This window comes from Narcine bancroftii, chromosome 12 (genome assembly GCF_036971445.1).
Source record: "Narcine bancroftii isolate sNarBan1 chromosome 12, sNarBan1.hap1, whole genome shotgun sequence".
In the NCBI taxonomy this organism is placed as follows: domain Eukaryota; kingdom Metazoa; phylum Chordata; class Chondrichthyes; order Torpediniformes; family Narcinidae; genus Narcine; species Narcine bancroftii.
The window spans coordinates 21,335,708-21,353,833 of record NC_091480.1 but is presented as its reverse complement, the minus strand read 5'-3'; the positions used below and the strand labels follow the sequence as shown (position 1 = coordinate 21,353,833).

General features: G+C 41.3%; 1 protein-coding gene across 1 annotated transcript in view; it reads right to left on the bottom strand.

Moving 5' to 3' along the window:
* Window positions 1–18,126, bottom strand: part of iqck (IQ motif containing K) — a 67,169-nt gene that overhangs the window by 47,349 nt on the left and 1,694 nt on the right. The window contains exon 3 of the mRNA XM_069904873.1: window positions 12,652–12,779. Coding sequence (XP_069760974.1) covers window positions 12,652–12,779 — 128 coding nt within the window. The remainder of the gene's footprint in view (window positions 1–12,651; window positions 12,780–18,126) is intronic.

Sequence of the window (18,126 nt, the reverse complement as noted above, 5' to 3'; positions counted from 1 at the left end):
GACCACTAGACCACATGATGCATCATTCTAGACCACTAGATGCATCATTCTAGACCACTAGACCACTTGATGCATCATTCTAGACCACTAGATGCATCATTCTAGACCACTAGACCACTTGATGCATTATTCTAGACCACTAGATGCATCATTCTAGACCACTAGACCACTAGATGCATCATTCTAGACCACTAGACCACATGATGCATCATTCTAGACCACTAGACCACTTGATGCATCATTCTAGACCACTAGACCACTTGATGCATCATTCTAGACCACTAGACCACTTGATGCATCATTCTAGACCACTAGACCACTAGATGCATCATTCTAGACCACTAGACCACTTGATGCATCATTCTAGACCACTAGACCACTTGATGCATCATTCTAGACCACTAGACCACTTGATGCATCATTCTAGACCACTAGACCACTTGATGCATCATTCTAGACCACTAGACCACTTGATGCATCATTCTAGACCACTAGACCACTTGATGCATCATTCTAGACCACTAGACCACTAGATGCATCATTCTAGACCACTAGACCACTTGATGCATCATTCTAGACCACTAGACCACTTGATGCATCATTCTAGACCACTAGACCACTTGATGCATCATTCTAAACCACTAGACCACTTGATGCATCATTCTAGACCACTAGACCACTAGATGCATCATTCTAGACCACTAGACCACTTGATGCATCATTCTAGACCACTAGATGCATCATTCTAGACCACTAGATGCATCATTCTAGACCACTAGACCACATGATGCATCATTCTAGACCACTAGATGCATCATTCTAGACCACTAGACCACTTGATGCATCATTCTAGACCACTAGATGCATCATTCTAGACCACTAGACCACTTGATGCATCATTCTAGACCACTAGATGCATCATTCTAGACCACTAGACCACTTGATGCATCATTCTAGACCACTTGATGCATCATTCTAGACCACTAGATGCATCATTCTAGACCACTAGATGCATCATTCTAGACCACTAGACCACATGATGCATCATTCTAGACCACTAGATGCATCATTCTAGACCACTAGACCACTTGATGCATCATTCTAGACCACTAGACCACTTGATGCATCATTCTAGACCACTAGACCACTTGATGCATCATTCTAGACCACTAGACCACTTGATGCATCATTCTAGACCACTAGACCACTAGATGCATCATTCTAGACCACTAGACCACTTGATGCATCATTCTAGACCACTAGATGCATCATTCTAGACCACTAGATGCATCATTCTAGACCACTAGACCACATGATGCATCATTCTAGACCACTAGATGCATCATTCTAGACCACTAGACCACTTGATGCATCATTCTAGACCACTAGATGCATCATTCTAGACCACTAGACCACTTGATGCATCATTCTAGACCACTAGACCACTTGATGCATCATTCTAGACCACTTGATGCATCATTCTAGACCACTAGATGCATCATTCTAGACCACTAGATGCATCATTCTAGACCACTAGATGCATCATTCTAGACCACTAGACCACATGATGCATCATTCTAGACCACTAGATGCATCATTCTAGACCACTAGACCACTTGATGCATCATTCTAGACCACTAGACCACTTGATGCATCATTCTAGACCACTAGACCACTTGATGCATCATTCTAGACCACTAGACCACTAGATGCATCATTCTAGACCACTAGACCACATGATGCATCATTCTAGACCACTAGACCACTTGATGCATCATTCTAGACCACTAGACCACATGATGCATCATTCTAGACCACTAGATGCATCATTCTAGACCACTAGACCACTTGATGCATCATTCTAGACCACTAGACCACTTGATGCATCATTCTAGACCACTAGATGCATCATTCTAGACCACTAGACCACATGATGCATCATTCTAGACCACTAGACCACTTGATGCATCATTCTAGACCACTAGACCACTTGATGCATCATTCTAGACCACTAGACCACTTGATGCATCATTCTAGACCACTAGACCACTAGATGCATCATTCTAGACCACTAGACCACTTGATGCATCATTCTAGACCACTAGACCACTTGATGCATCATTCTAGACCACTAGACCACTTGATGCATCATTCTAGACCACTAGACCACTTGATGCATCATTCTAGACCACTAGACCACTTGATGCATCATTCTAGACCACTAGACCACTTGATGCATCATTCTAGACCACTAGACCACTTGATGCATCATTCTAGACCACTAGACCACTTGATGCATCATTCTAGACCACTAGACCACTTGATGCATCATTCTAGACCACTAGACCACTTGATGCATCATTCTAGACCACTAGACCACTTGATGCATCATTCGAGACCACTAGACCACTTGATGCATCATTCTAGACCACTAGACCACTTGATGCATCATTCTAGACCACTAGACCACTTGATGCATCATTCTAGACCACTAGATGCATCATTCTAGACCACTAGACCATTTGATGCATCATTCTAGACCACTAGATGCATCATTCTAGACCACTAGATGCATCATTCTAGACCACTAGACCACATGATGCATCATTCTAGACCACTAGATGCATCATTCTAGACCACTAGACCACATGATGCATCATTCTAGACCACTTGATGCATCATTCTAGACCACTAGACCACTTGATGCATCATTCTAGACCACTAGATGCATCATTCTAGACCACTAGACCACTTGATGCATCATTCTAGACCACTAGATGCATCATTCTAGACCACTAGACCACTTGATGCATCATTCTAGACCACTAGACCACTTGATGCATCATTCTAGACCACTAGATGCATCATTCTAGACCACTAGATGCATCATTCTAGACCACTAGACCACATGATGCATCATTCTAGACCACTTGATGCATCATTCTAGACCACTAGACCACTTGATGCATCATTCTAGACCACTAGATGCATCATTCTAGACCACTAGACCACTTGATGCATCATTCTAGACCACTAGATGCATCATTCTAGACCACTAGACCACTTGATGCATCATTCTAGACCACTAGACCACTTGATGCATCATTCTAGACCACTAGACCACTTGATGCATCATTCTAGACCACTAGATGCATCATTCTAGACCACTAGACCACTTGATGCATCATTCTAGACCACTAGACCACTTGATGCATCATTCTAGACCACTAGATGCATCATTCTAGACCACTAGACCACTTGATGCATCATTCTAGACCACTAGACCACTAGATGCATCATTCTAGACCACTAGATGCATCATTCTAGACCACTAGATGCATCATTCTAGACCACTAGACCACTTGATGCATCATTCTAGACCACTAGACCACTTGATGCATCATTCTAGACCACTAGACCACTTGATGCATCATTCTAGACCACTAGACCACTTGATGCATCATTCTAGACCACTAGATGCATCATTCTAGACCACTAGACCACTTGATGCATCATTCTAGACCACTAGACCACTTGATGCATCATTCTAGACCACTAGATGCATCATTCTAGACCACTAGACCACTTGATGCATCATTCTAGACCACTAGATGCATCATTCTAGACCACTAGACCACTTGATGCATCATTCTAGACCACTAGACCACTTGATGCATCATTCTAGACCACTAGATGCATCATTCTAGACCACTAGATGCATCATTCTAGACCACTAGACCACTTGATGCATCATTCTAGACCACTAGACCACTTGATGCATCATTCTAGACCACTAGATGCATCATTCTAGACCACTAGACCACTTGATGCATCATTCTAGACCACTAGATGCATCATTCTAGACCACTAGATGCATCATTCTAGACCACTAGATGCATCATTCTAGACCACTAGACCACTTGATGCATCATTCTAGACCACAGGACCACTTGATGCATCATTCTAGACCACTAGATGCATCATTCTAGACCACTAGACCACTTGATGCATCATTCTAGACCACTAGACCACTTGATGCATCATTCTAGACCACTAGATGCATCATTCTAGACCACTAGATGCATCATTCTAGACCACTAGACCACTTGATGCATCATTCTAGACCACTAGACCACTAGATGCATCATTCTAGACCACTAGATGCATCATTCTAGACCACTAGACCACTTGATGCATCATTCTAGACCACTAGACCACTAGATGCATCATTCTAGACCACTAGATGCATCATTCTAGACCACTAGACCACTTGATGCATCATTCTAGACCACTAGACCACTTGATGCATCATTCTAGACCACTAGATGCATCATTCTAGACCACTAGATGCATCATTCTAGACCACTAGACCACTTGATGCATCATTCTAGACCACTAGACCACTAGATGCATCATTCTAGACCACTAGATGCATCATTCTAGACCACTAGACCACTTGATGCATCATTCTAGACCACTAGACCACTTGATGCATCATTCTAGACCACTAGATGCATCATTCTAGACCACTAGACCACTTGATGCATCATTCTAGACCACTAGACCACTAGATGCATCATTCTAGACCACTATTCTAGGCCACCAGACCACTTGATGCATCATTCTAGACCACTAGATGCATCATTCTAGACCACTAGATGCATCATTCTAGACCACTAGACCACTTGATGCATCATTCTAGACCACTAGACCACTTGATGCATCATTCTAGACCACTAGATGCATCATTCTAGACCACTAGACCACTTGATGCATCATTCTAGACCACTAGACCACTAGATGCATCATTCTAGACCACTAGATGCATCATTCTAGACCACTAGATGCATCATTCTAGACCACTAGATGCATCATTCTAGACCACTAGACCACTTGATGCATCATTCTAGACCACTAGATGCATCATTCTAGACCACTAGACCACTTGATGCATCATTCTAGACCACTAGACCACTTGATGCATCATTCTAGACCACTAGATGCATCATTCTAGACCACTAGATGCATCATTCTAGACCACTAGACCACTTGATGCATCATTCTAGACCACTAGACCACTAGATGCATCATTCTAGACCACTAGATGCATCATTCTAGACCACTAGACCACTTGATGCATCATTCTAGACCACTAGACCACTAGATGCATCATTCTAGACCACTAGATTCATCATTCTAGACCACTAGACCACTTGATGCATCATTCTAGACCACTAGACAACTTGATGCATCATTCTAGACCACTAGATGCATCATTCTAGACCACTAGACCACTTGATGCATCATTCTAGACCACTAGACCACTAGATGCATCATTCTAGACCACTAGATGCATCATTCTAGACCACTAGACCACTTGATGCATCATTCTAGACCACTAGACCACTTGATGCATCATTCTAGACCACTAGATGCATCATTCTAGACCACTAGACCACTTGATGCATCATTCTAGACCACTAGACCACTAGATGCATCATTCTAGACCACTAGACCACTTGATGCATCATTCTAGACCACTAGACCACTTGATGCATCATTCTAGACCACTAGACCACTTGATGCATCATTCTAGACCACTAGACCACTTGATGCATCATTCTAGACCACTAGACCACTTGATGCATCATTCTAGACCACTAGACCACTTGATGCATCATTCTAGACCACTAGACCACTTGATGCATCATTCTAGACCACTAGACCACTTGATGCATCATTCTAGACCACTAGACCACTTGATGCATCATTCTAGACCACTAGACCACTTGATGCATCATTCTAGACCACTAGACCACTTGATGCATCATTCGAGACCACTAGACCACTTGATGCATCATTCTAGACCACTAGACCACTTGATGCATCATTCTAGACCACTAGACCACTTGATGCATCATTCTAGACCACTAGACCACTAGATGCATCATTCTAGACCACTAGACCATTTGATGCATCATTCTAGACCACTAGATGCATCATTCTAGACCACTAGATGCATCATTCTAGACCACTAGACCACATGATGCATCATTCTAGACCACTTGATGCATCATTCTAGACCACTAGACCACTTGATGCATCATTCTAGACCACTAGACCACTTGATGCATCATTCTAGACCACTAGATGCATCATTCTAGACCACTAGACCACTTGATGCATCATTCTAGACCACTAGACCACTTGATGCATCATTCTAGACCACTAGATGCATCATTCTAGACCACTAGATGCATCATTCTAGACCACTAGACCACATGATGCATCATTCTGGACCACTTGATGCATCATTCTAGACCACTAGACCACTTGATGCATCATTCTAGACCACTAGATGCATCATTCTAGACCACTAGACCACTTGATGCATCATTCTAGACCACTAGATGCATCATTCTAGACCACTCGACCACTTGATGCATCATTCTAGACCACTAGACCACTTGATGCATCATTCTAGACCACTAGACCACTTGATGCATCATTCTAGACCACTAGATGCATCATTCTAGACCACTAGACCACTTGATGCATCATTCTAGACCACTAGACCACTTGATGCATCATTCTAGACCACTAGATGCATCATTCTAGACCACTAGACCACTTGATGCATCATTCTAGACCACTAGACCACTAGATGCATCATTCTAGACCACTAGATGCATCATTCTAGACCACTAGATGCATCATTCTAGACCACTAGACCACTTGATGCATCATTCTAGACCACTAGACCACTTGATGCATCATTCTAGACCACTAGACCACTTGATGCATCATTCTAGACCACTAGACCACTTGATGCATCATTCTAGACCACTAGATGCATCATTCTAGACCACTAGACCACTTGATGCATCATTCTAGACCACTAGACCACTTGATGCATCATTCTAGACCACTAGATGCATCATTCTAGACCACTAGACCACTTGATGCATCATTCTAGACCACTAGATGCATCATTCTAGACCACTAGACCACTTGATGCATCATTCTAGACCACTAGACCACTTGATGCATCATTCTAGACCACTAGATGCATCATTCTAGACCACTAGATGCATCATTCTAGACCACTTGATGCATCATTCTAGACCACTTGATGCATCATTCTAGACCACTAGATGCATCATTCTAGACCACTAGACCACTTGATGCATCATTCTAGACCACTAGACCACTAGATGCATCATTCTAGACCACTAGATGCATCATTCTAGACCACTAGATGCATCATTCTAGACCACTAGACCACTTGATGCATCATTCTAGACCACTAGACCACTTGATGCATCATTCTAGACCACTAGATGCATCATTCTAGACCACTAGACCACTTGATGCATCATTCTAGACCACTAGACCACTTGATGCATCATTCTAGACCACTAGACCACTTGATGCATCATTCTAGACCACTAGATGCATCATTCTAGACCACTAGATGCATCATTCTAGACCAATAGACCACTTGATGCATCATTCTAGACCACTAGACCACTAGATGCATCATTCTAGACCACTAGATGCATCATTCTAGACCACTAGACCACTTGATGCATCATTCTAGACCACTAGACCACTAGATGCATCATTCTAGACCACTAGATGCATCATTCTAGACCACTAGACCACTTGATGCATCATTCTAGACCACTAGACCACTTGATGCATCATTCTAGACCACTAGATGCATCATTCTAGACCACTAGATGCATCATTCTAGACCACTAGACCACTTGATGCATCATTCTAGACCACTAGACCACTAGATGCATCATTCTAGACCACTAGATGCATCATTCTAGACCACTAGACCACTTGATGCATCATTCTAGACAACTAGACCACTTGATGCATCATTCTAGACCACTAGATGCATCATTCTAGACCACTAGACCACTTGATGCATCATTCTAGACCACTAGACCACTAGATGCATCATTCTAGACCACTATTCTAGGCCACCAGACCACTTGATGCATCATTCTAGACCACTAGATGCATCATTCTAGACCACTAGATGCATCATTCTAGACCACTAGACCACTTGATGCATCATTCTAGACCACTAGACCACTTGATGCATCATTCTAGACCACTAGATGCATCATTCTAGACCACTAGACCACTTGATGCATCATTCTAGACCACTAGACCACTAGATGCATCATTCTAGACCACTAGATGCATCATTCTAGACCACTAGATGCATCATTCTAGACCACTAGATGCATCATTCTAGACCACTAGACCACTTGATGCATCATTCTAGACCACTAGATGCATCATTCTAGACCACTAGACCACTTGATGCATCATTCTAGACCACTAGATGCATCATTCTAGACCACTAGATGCATCATTCTAGACCACTAGACCACTTGATGCATCATTCTAGACCACTAGACCACTAGATGCATCATTCTAGACCACTAGATGCATCATTCTAGACCACTAGACCACTTGATGCATCATTCTAGACCACTAGACCACTAGATGCATCATTCTAGACCACTAGATGCATCATTCTAGACCACTAGACCACTTGATGCATCATTCTAGACCACTAGACCACTTGATGCATCATTCTAGACCACTAGATGCATCATTCTAGACCACTAGACCACTTGATGCATCATTCTAGACCACTAGACCACTAGATGCATCATTCTAGACCACTAGATGCATCATTCTAGACCACTAGACCACTTGATGCATCATTCTAGACCACTAGACCACTTGATGCATCATTCTAGACCACTAGATGCATCATTCTAGACCACTAGACCACTTGATGCATCATTCTAGACCACTAGACCACTAGATGCATCATTCTAGACCACTATTCTAGGCCACCAGACCACTTGATACAATATTCTAGACCACTATTCTAGGCCACCAGACCACTGGACCACTTGATGCATCATTCTAGACCACTAGACCACTTGATGCATCATTCTAGACCACTAGATGCATCATTCTAGACCACTAGATGCATCATTCTAGACCACTAGATGCATCATTCTAGACCACTAGATGCATCATTCTAGACCACTAGACCACTTGATGCATCATTCTAGACCACTAGACCACTAGATGCATCATTCTAGACCACTAGATGCATCATTCTAGACCACTAGATGCATCATTCTAGACCACTAGATGCATCATTCTAGACCACTAGATGCATCATTCTAGACCACTATTCTAGGCCACCAGACCACTTGATACAATATTCTAGACCACTATTCTAGACCACCAGACCACTGGACCACTTGATGCATCATTCTCGACCACTATTCTAGACCACTGGACCACTTGATGCATCATTCTAGACCACTATTCTAGACCACTTGATGCATCATTCTAGACCACTATTCTAGACCACTGGATCACTACATGCATCATTCTGGACCACTAGACCACTTGATGCATCATTCTCGACCACTATTCTAGACCACTGGACCACTTGATGCATCATTCTAGACCACTATTCTAGACCACTTGATGCATCATTCAAGACCACTATTCTAGGCCACCAGACCACTTGATACAATATTCTAGACCACTATTCTAGACCACCAGACCACTGGACCACTTGATGCATCATTCTAGACCACTAGACCACTTGATGCATCATTCTAGACCACTAGATGCATCATTCTAGACCACTAGATGCATCATTCTAGACCACTAGATGCATCATTCTAGACCACTAGATGCATCATTCTAGACCACTAGATGCATCATTCTAGACCACTAGATGCATCATTCTAGACCACTAGATGCATCATTCTAGACCACTAGATGCATCATTCTAGACCACTAGACCACGATGCATCATTCTAGACCACTAGACCACTTGATGCATCATTCTAGACCACTAGACCACTAGATGCATCATTCTAGACCACTAGATGCATCATTCTAGACCACTAGATGCATCATTCTAGACCACTAGATGCATCATTCTAGACCACTATTCTAGGCCACCAGACCACTTGATACAATATTCTAGACCACTATTCTAGACCACCAGACCACTGGACCACTTGATTCATCATTCTCGACCACTATTCTAGACCACTGGACCACTTGATGCATCATTCTAGACCACTATTCTAGACCACTTGATGCATCATTCTAGACCACTATTCTAGACCACTGGATCACTACATGCATCATTCTAGACCACTAGACCACTTGATGCATCATTCTCGACCACTATTCTAGACCACTGGACCACTTGATGCATCATTCTAGACCACTATTCTAGACCACTTGATGCATCATTCTAGACCACTGTTCTAGACCACTGGATCACTACATGCATCATACTAGACCACTTGATGCGTCATTCTAGATCACTATTCTAAACCACTAGATGCATCATTCTAGACCACTGTATCACTACATGCATCATTCTAGACCACTAGACCACTTGATGCATCATTCTAGACCACTATTCTAAACCACTAGATGCATCATTCTAGACCACTATTCTAGACCACTTGATGCATCATTCTAGACCACTGTTCTAGACCACTGGATCACTACATGCATCATCTAGACCACTATTCTAGACCACTAGACCACTTGATGCATCATTCTAGACCACTAGACCACTACATGCATCATTCTAGACCACTATTCTAGACCACTAGACCACTTGATGTATCATTCTAGACCACTATTCTAGACCACTAGACCACCACATGCATCATTCTAGACCACTAGATGCATCATTCTAGACCACTATTCTAGACCACTTGATGCATCATTCTAGACCACTATTCTAGACCACTAGATGCATCATTCTAGACCACTATTCTAGACCACTAGACCACCTGATGCATCATTCTAGACCACTATTCTAGACCACTAGACCACCACATGCATCATTCTAGACCACTAGACGCATCATTTTAGACCACTATTCTAGACCACTTGATGCATCATTCTAGACCACTGTTCTAGACCACTAGACCACTACATGCATCATTCTAGACCACTAGACCACTTGATGCATCATTCTAGACCACTATTCTAGACCACTAGACCACCACATGCATCATTCTAGACCACTATTCTAGACCACTAGATGCATCATTCTAGACCACTATTCTAGACGACTAGACCACTACATGCGTCAGTCGAGACCACTATTCTAGACCACTAGACCACTACATGCGTCATTCTAGACCACTATTCTAGACCACTAGACCACTACATGCATCATTCTAGACCACTATTCTAGACCATAATCTAGACTTTGCAAAGGAAATTGAACAATGAACATGTCCATCCGGAAACTATATTAGTATTTGCACTTTATAAAATCTAATTAATTATGCAAAGGGATAAATTATTACTGCACCCTGGCTGCTGCAGAGATAAACTTCAATCACATTCAAAATCCTGACTGCCATTTAGCAATTCCAAAATATCTTGAAATGAAAATAAAGTAGATTGTACTTGAGCAGGTTTACTGGGTAGGACTAGACTTGTCCTTTCTAGCCATGCCATCTATTAGTGATTGATTTGATTATTCTACAGTTAACTGACACAGCACAAAACTAAAGCCTGTGAAGTTAGGTCAAGCAGAACCATATCTGAGATTATTACATGAACAGTGACCACTGAGAATGATTTCCTCAGCTATTCACTAGTTCAAGTGATCAATGTGACAGGAAAAAGGTAATAAGGGCTGCTTGAAGAAATGGCTTCATAATGACAAGTGACATCAGAACAGCTCAGTCTAATTCATCTTGGTTATCAATAAAATATTACCAGTAGTGACTAATGATAAAGCAGCTAGTCTGCACCATCAATTAACTTAACTGTTACTATCGAAGAGACATTTTATTGTAACACAAATCATATTTGATTTAGTTTCAGTGGATAACGAGAGAAATATTTTCATAGTTTTAACAAGCACATGTCACAGTTGAAAATGCCATATAAATCCAAATATAGAAAGGCACAATGTTTTCACCCCTATCACTGGAATATTCACATGAGTACAACCACTGACATTCAGCACTTAAATTAAAGCCTATCCCAGAATCCCATATGCGATATGGAATTCAACATCATGACTTCCAGCCAATTTTTTGACAAGAGCACAAGCTTGATTGGCTGGTGACTTCAAGACTCTGTCCTCTGATCCACATAACGGAAGGCTTAATTTAATGCCTGTTTACCTGCACCAAAGGCTTATTTTCAATAGAGCCTTATTGATTTAAATAATCATTGGGTTTTTTTTTGCCTTTCTAACAGGTGTGTGAGGATTTCTAGACAAATATTTTTAAATGTTGCCCTTTAAGAATACCAGAAGGTAATTATATTCAATACACCAGAACTGCAATACAGTTCACCTAATAAATTTTGGTGAAAAGAAGTGAATTTGTCTTAATAGTTTCATTTTTGTTCATTAAAGTTTCAACAAAGTTAATTTTTTAATTCTGTACAACCAGTGAAGAAAGTCCCTCTGAACAATGGCAATCACAAAAAAAATGTTTTATTGTACTGCATAGTGCCTTTTGCAATTTCTATTAATGTACTTGATAGCCAAACAAACAGACTTAAAATCTATTCGTATCTTCTGCAAATGAATACCTTTGCTACCATATGTCCATAAAAGCATGGGGAATGTTTGCTAGCGTCATATAGAGAAACTTCAGTAGACACAGATGCTGCATCCAATTTTGAATCCTCTAAAATGCGAGAGCTGGTTGCTTCAAATTCTGTAAAATGGAGAGATAAGGGTCATTTCTTCAACATAACATAGTTATTTCCTGGAGGTTTTAAAAGTTTATTCACACAAGTAACCACAAAAAAAGTTCACGATGAGCCACCTTTTTGAAATGCTACAAGCATAATGAAATTTCTGCCACAATGCTATTCCAAGATTTTGAGTTAGCACAGTATTTCCATGTTGAAGCAGAGCTTGTTAAAGTACTGCAAAGTATTTGTCAGTATTTAAAGTGGGGAGAAACTCTCAATTACTAAGTCAGTCAGCTAGCAGGGTTTTTTTTTAAATTATTAAATATCATGCCCCATCAATTCAAGGACAAAGTGACTTTTACATCTGAAATTCTTCTAATCTTGTCTTGAGGACATTGGACATTTAGAATGGGAAACATTCACCAATAATCACTAAAATATTAAAGTGCTGGCATTTAAGTTATAGAGCTCCCCAAAGATTTATATATTATTATCCATGTAACCATGCTAAACATTGAATCAATTCTCCCTCCAATATCATTCTCTTACAATAATCTTGTCATAACATGTAATAATGCTTAATGGTGCAGCTGTGACTGTCGATAACATTTCAGCTTCATGGCTAAAGAACTGTTGTCTCCAGGATTTAGGTTTGGAATCTCAAGATACAAAATTAAGGGCTTTTTTTCATATTTCTATACATTTAATGTTTCCAAAGCATTTCAGAATCTACAATATAAATGAAATGGGCAAGTTTACATAAAGATCAAGTTATTCCATTGCTATATCGAGAAAGGTACCAGTGTGATTGCGTTATACTGAGTAGGTCTGAAATTTAATGACATCACCACCAAATTGAAACAAATGCTATGTGTTACTCTCTGAAAATTAGCCATTTAGAGCAGGTAGCTCACCAACTTTGTACAAATGTTGGTTACTCGAGGAACTTAGACTCAAAGTTGATGACCTGGAAACCGAGTTTCAAACATCAGGGAGGGGGAGAATTATCTGAATTCTGAGTTTCAGGAGTCAGTCACACCACTTCAAATTTGATCTATGGACAGGGATAAGTGGGTATGACAGCTGGTGAGGCAGGTTGTAATGAAGAAGACTCAGCCTTTGAGTTTTCCCAGCAGGAGTGGGGCTGTAGGAGGGATGAAAAACCTGACTGTGGCATCTTGGTTCAGAATTCCATTATAGAGGGGCGGTGGGGGGATGGGTGGAAGGTGGGGAAATAGAGGGCAATGGTAAAAAAGCAATGGTAACGGTCATGGGAAATAGACACAATTCTCTGGAGCAAAGATCAAGAGTACCGAAAGCTGTGTTACCTGGTGTCTGTGTTTGGACATCTCATGACCACAGAAGAATGTGGAGTAGCTGGGGAAAATTCCAATTGTTACAATCCATCTGAGTTCACACGATGGAGTACACAAGAGGGTCTGCTGAAGGAACCTGAGTAACTAGGGACTAAATTAAGAGAACCAAAAAAAGTGATATTCTCTGGATTACTATCTGAACCATCAAATTCTCATCACGCATTAACCTTCTCATCTCTTGGATCATTCTTGTAAACTTTTTCTGGACCCTCTCCAACTCCCGCACACTTTCATAGACATGGGTCCTAAATCTGCTCACAATACTCCAAATGTGGTCTGTCCAACACCTTATATAGCCTCACCATTACGCATCCTCTCAAAAATGAATGCTAATATTGGATTTGCCTTCCTTACTACCAATTTAACCTGCAAGTTAACTTTTAAGGAATCCTGGACTAGGACTCTCAAGTGCATTTGGATCTCCACTTTCTCAATGTTCTCCTCAATGGATATTTTAAATTAAAACTGAAAGTACTTGGAATATTCAATAATCAGGCAACTATGAAATGGAAACAGAATTAACACCTTAAGTCACTGATCTTTCATCATTGATTAAGAGCGTGTTATTACACACTGGGCGCAAAATCATATAGACTATTGAGCACTGACAATGAAGCAAGGTATTATTACCATAACAAAGAAGCCCAGAGGATATTGTGGAGATTCTTGAATTTCAAATTGCTTTAACCATGAAGGCAATGTTTTATTATGGAGAGTTCAATGTCAGTATTTTTTCAACTCAGGGAACTGAAAGGGTCACATAACATTAAACTGAGAAATACATTGCAATGAGAAATACGCCAGTTCATTTTCCATATCTATATTGTGATGAATGAATTTAAAATGTATTAAATAATCTCATTACACAGAACAACAAATATTTTCCAAAAGGTTTGCTTCCTGAAGAAAAATGGGGATTATGATAGACAACTTCAAGGCGAACACAAAGATAATTTCAGATTTGCTATATTACATAGAAAGTTGGAGAACATTAAATTAACCTTTATTGAATTCAGCTTGTTTAATCACATAATGATGCTTACACATTGCGTTTGTTCGTTCAACTGACCTAAAAATATTTTGCCGCTGATTTTCATTTGTACTCAGCATCTGATACCTCTCATGTCAATGTCTAACAATAGTTGGCCACCATTGATAGATTCCAAATGCCCTGATACCATTTTTTCATGGTTGCAATGTCTTAGTGAAAACTTTCATCATATTGTCACTGACTGCACCAAGATCAGCAGGGAAGAAGTCCAAGTGCGAATGCAGAAAATGAATTTTCAATGACTTGTTACACTTCATGGTTTTGTATGCTTGAAGCAGGTTGTCAATCAGCTGGATGTAGCATGGTGTGTCATGCTGCACCTTTGAGCCTTAAGTGTATACTCGTCACAAATTTAACAGAATGCATGGCAGTTGTGCAACATTGTCAAGACATTTCTGTTGTAATGAATCTTCCTGAAGACAGTAAATGCTATTATTGTTAAGTACACTCACAATGCTATTGCCTGAAGAACACATGCATCCACATGCGTTCAATTTATATCAATGTAATGCACAGCACCTGTAATATACGAGCTACTTCTATAGCCTCTCGACATCTATCCTAACTAACGTGCCCAGAGCTAAGACAGCACTTGCATACCACTTGCACTGAGTGCATGCCGAGGCATGCTTGGACTGACAAAGTTTGCTTTGTTGGCAATCTACCAGCAGACAAAAAAAATCACAAAAATCAGTTATATCAAAAATAAAACAGTATGTGATAGAAAATATTTAGTGTGGTTTTCATGCTCAGCAGCCCAAAATCCATAAAATACACCCAAAAGTGTTCAGGAAGCAAAATCTTCATTTTTCAGTATTATTGGACCAAAGGCACTATTGTTTCTTCCAATTTGAAATTTGAAGCTTGAATGTAGGCTTTTCAATGCCTTTTATGAAGGTAAATGCAAAATCTGCAACAGTAATTGATTTTACAGTTACTCCTTAAATGCAACCATGCCATCTCAACTAATCCTGAAAGGCACTTCTGCTGCCTTTTCTTGCATAGACGCACATATTTTCCTGTTTTATCAAGGAATTATTTCAAAAATAAGGATGCAGACTTCACTGTCAAAGCAAATACCTGTAATTGCTGAGTCAGAGAGTAATACATTACAGAAACAAGTCCTTCATTCAACCCATCATGTCCATTCTCATTAATAAGTATAGTATAAGATTCATTATATCCGGTGTTCTAGTATTTGGTCCATGGATCAGGAATTTAAACACTTGTCTAGATACTTGTTAAATATTGTGAGTATCTGCTTCCACCACCTTCTCAGAATGTGTGTTCCACATCCCAACTACCTACGTGCATAAAATATTCCTTCTTAAATTAACTGTAAACCTCCTATCAGTTATACTAAAACTATGCCTACTCGTCATAGAACACCACAACTTTGGGGAAACATTTGTTACTATTTACCTTGTGTCCCTCATAATTTTGTATACCTCAATCAGGTCTCTCCTTAGCCTCCTCCAGTTTAAGAAAAACAAAACCCAGCTTATTAAGTCTCTCTACATAACTGAAATCTTCCTTCACAGACAATATTTTGGTGAATCTGTTCTGCACCCTCTCCAGTGAAATGGTGCATCATCCTAAAATATACAGAGTACTTCTCCTCGCTCTGATATTCTATACCCCATCAAATAAGAAAAGTATTCAATATTCCTTCAATCCTTGCAGTTACACTGCTGATCAGATGTTTCCAATCACATAATCTATCCTTCACCATCACCTCCTATTACCAACATACTTGTGACTGACAAAAGAATACAGATGCTGGAGGAACTCAACTGCTCAGCAGCATCTGTAGAAGCAGAGATATGATGGATGTTTCGAGCTGAGACCCTGCACCAGGATTAAGAGAGTACAGGGATGAAAGCCAGTGAGAGAGAGAGGGCAAGACAAGCTCACATGTGATACGTGAAAGCAGGTGAGTTAGAGCCAGTTGGGGTGGGAGGTTTTGAGCCAGAGAATCATGAGTGAAAGGTAGAAATACTGCAGGAGTTGGTGGGGTCCTGTGGAAAGAGTAAGTAAAAGATGTCTGAAGCAAGTTTTCTAGCCTTGACAAGGGTGGAGACCACAACAACACCACCCTTGTTTGTGAGCTTGATAGCGAGGTTAGGATTTGTATGGAGAGAGTGGAGGGTAGAGAATTTGGCGGGGGTGGGGGGGGGGATGAGATAAAAATAAGAGAGGGGAGGGGAGTGGTGAAGTTGAGACAGTTAATGTGTTAGGAGCAACTGAAATATAAAGACCCAGAGCAGGCAGCTGGCTAGGTCGGAGGCATCCAAGAAGAGGAAGATGGAGGGGGAAGAGTGGGGAATCATGGTGGGAACAGATTATATACAAAAAATAAACGTATGAAGTACACTGTTTGAGTTGATTAGATTCTCCAGCATTGGTTTTTTTTTTAAAACTTCAATCACTGAATCAGAGAGAAAAAAAAATCTGAGCCTGCAGACTTTACTCTAAAGTGAAATATAACTCTTGAGGAGTTCCAACATTTTATTGAATTTCAGATTCTGCTTCTTAATTTGATGGGCGCCAACTCTATTGTGTCCTCTTCACAAAATGCTCCCTGAACAGGGAAGTCCACCCAAGTGCTGGAGGAACCAAAAGTGGGGGGGGTGGGAGGGGGAAGGGAATGGGAGGGGGGGGGAATGGGAGGGGGGGAGAATGGAGGAGGAGGAGGAGGGGTGGGGGGAGGAGGAGGGGTGGGGGGAGAGAGGTGGGGTGGAGGGAGGAGGAGGGGGGGGGGGAGGAGGAGGGGGGGGGGGGAGGAGGAGGGGGGGGGGAGGAGAGGGGGGGGGGGGGGGGGGGAGGAGGAGGGGGGGGGGAGGAGGAGGGGGGGGAGGAGGAGGGGGGGGGGGAGGAGGAGGGGTGGGGGGAGGAGGAGGAGGGGTGGGGGAGGAGGAGGAGGGGTGGGGGGAGGAGGAG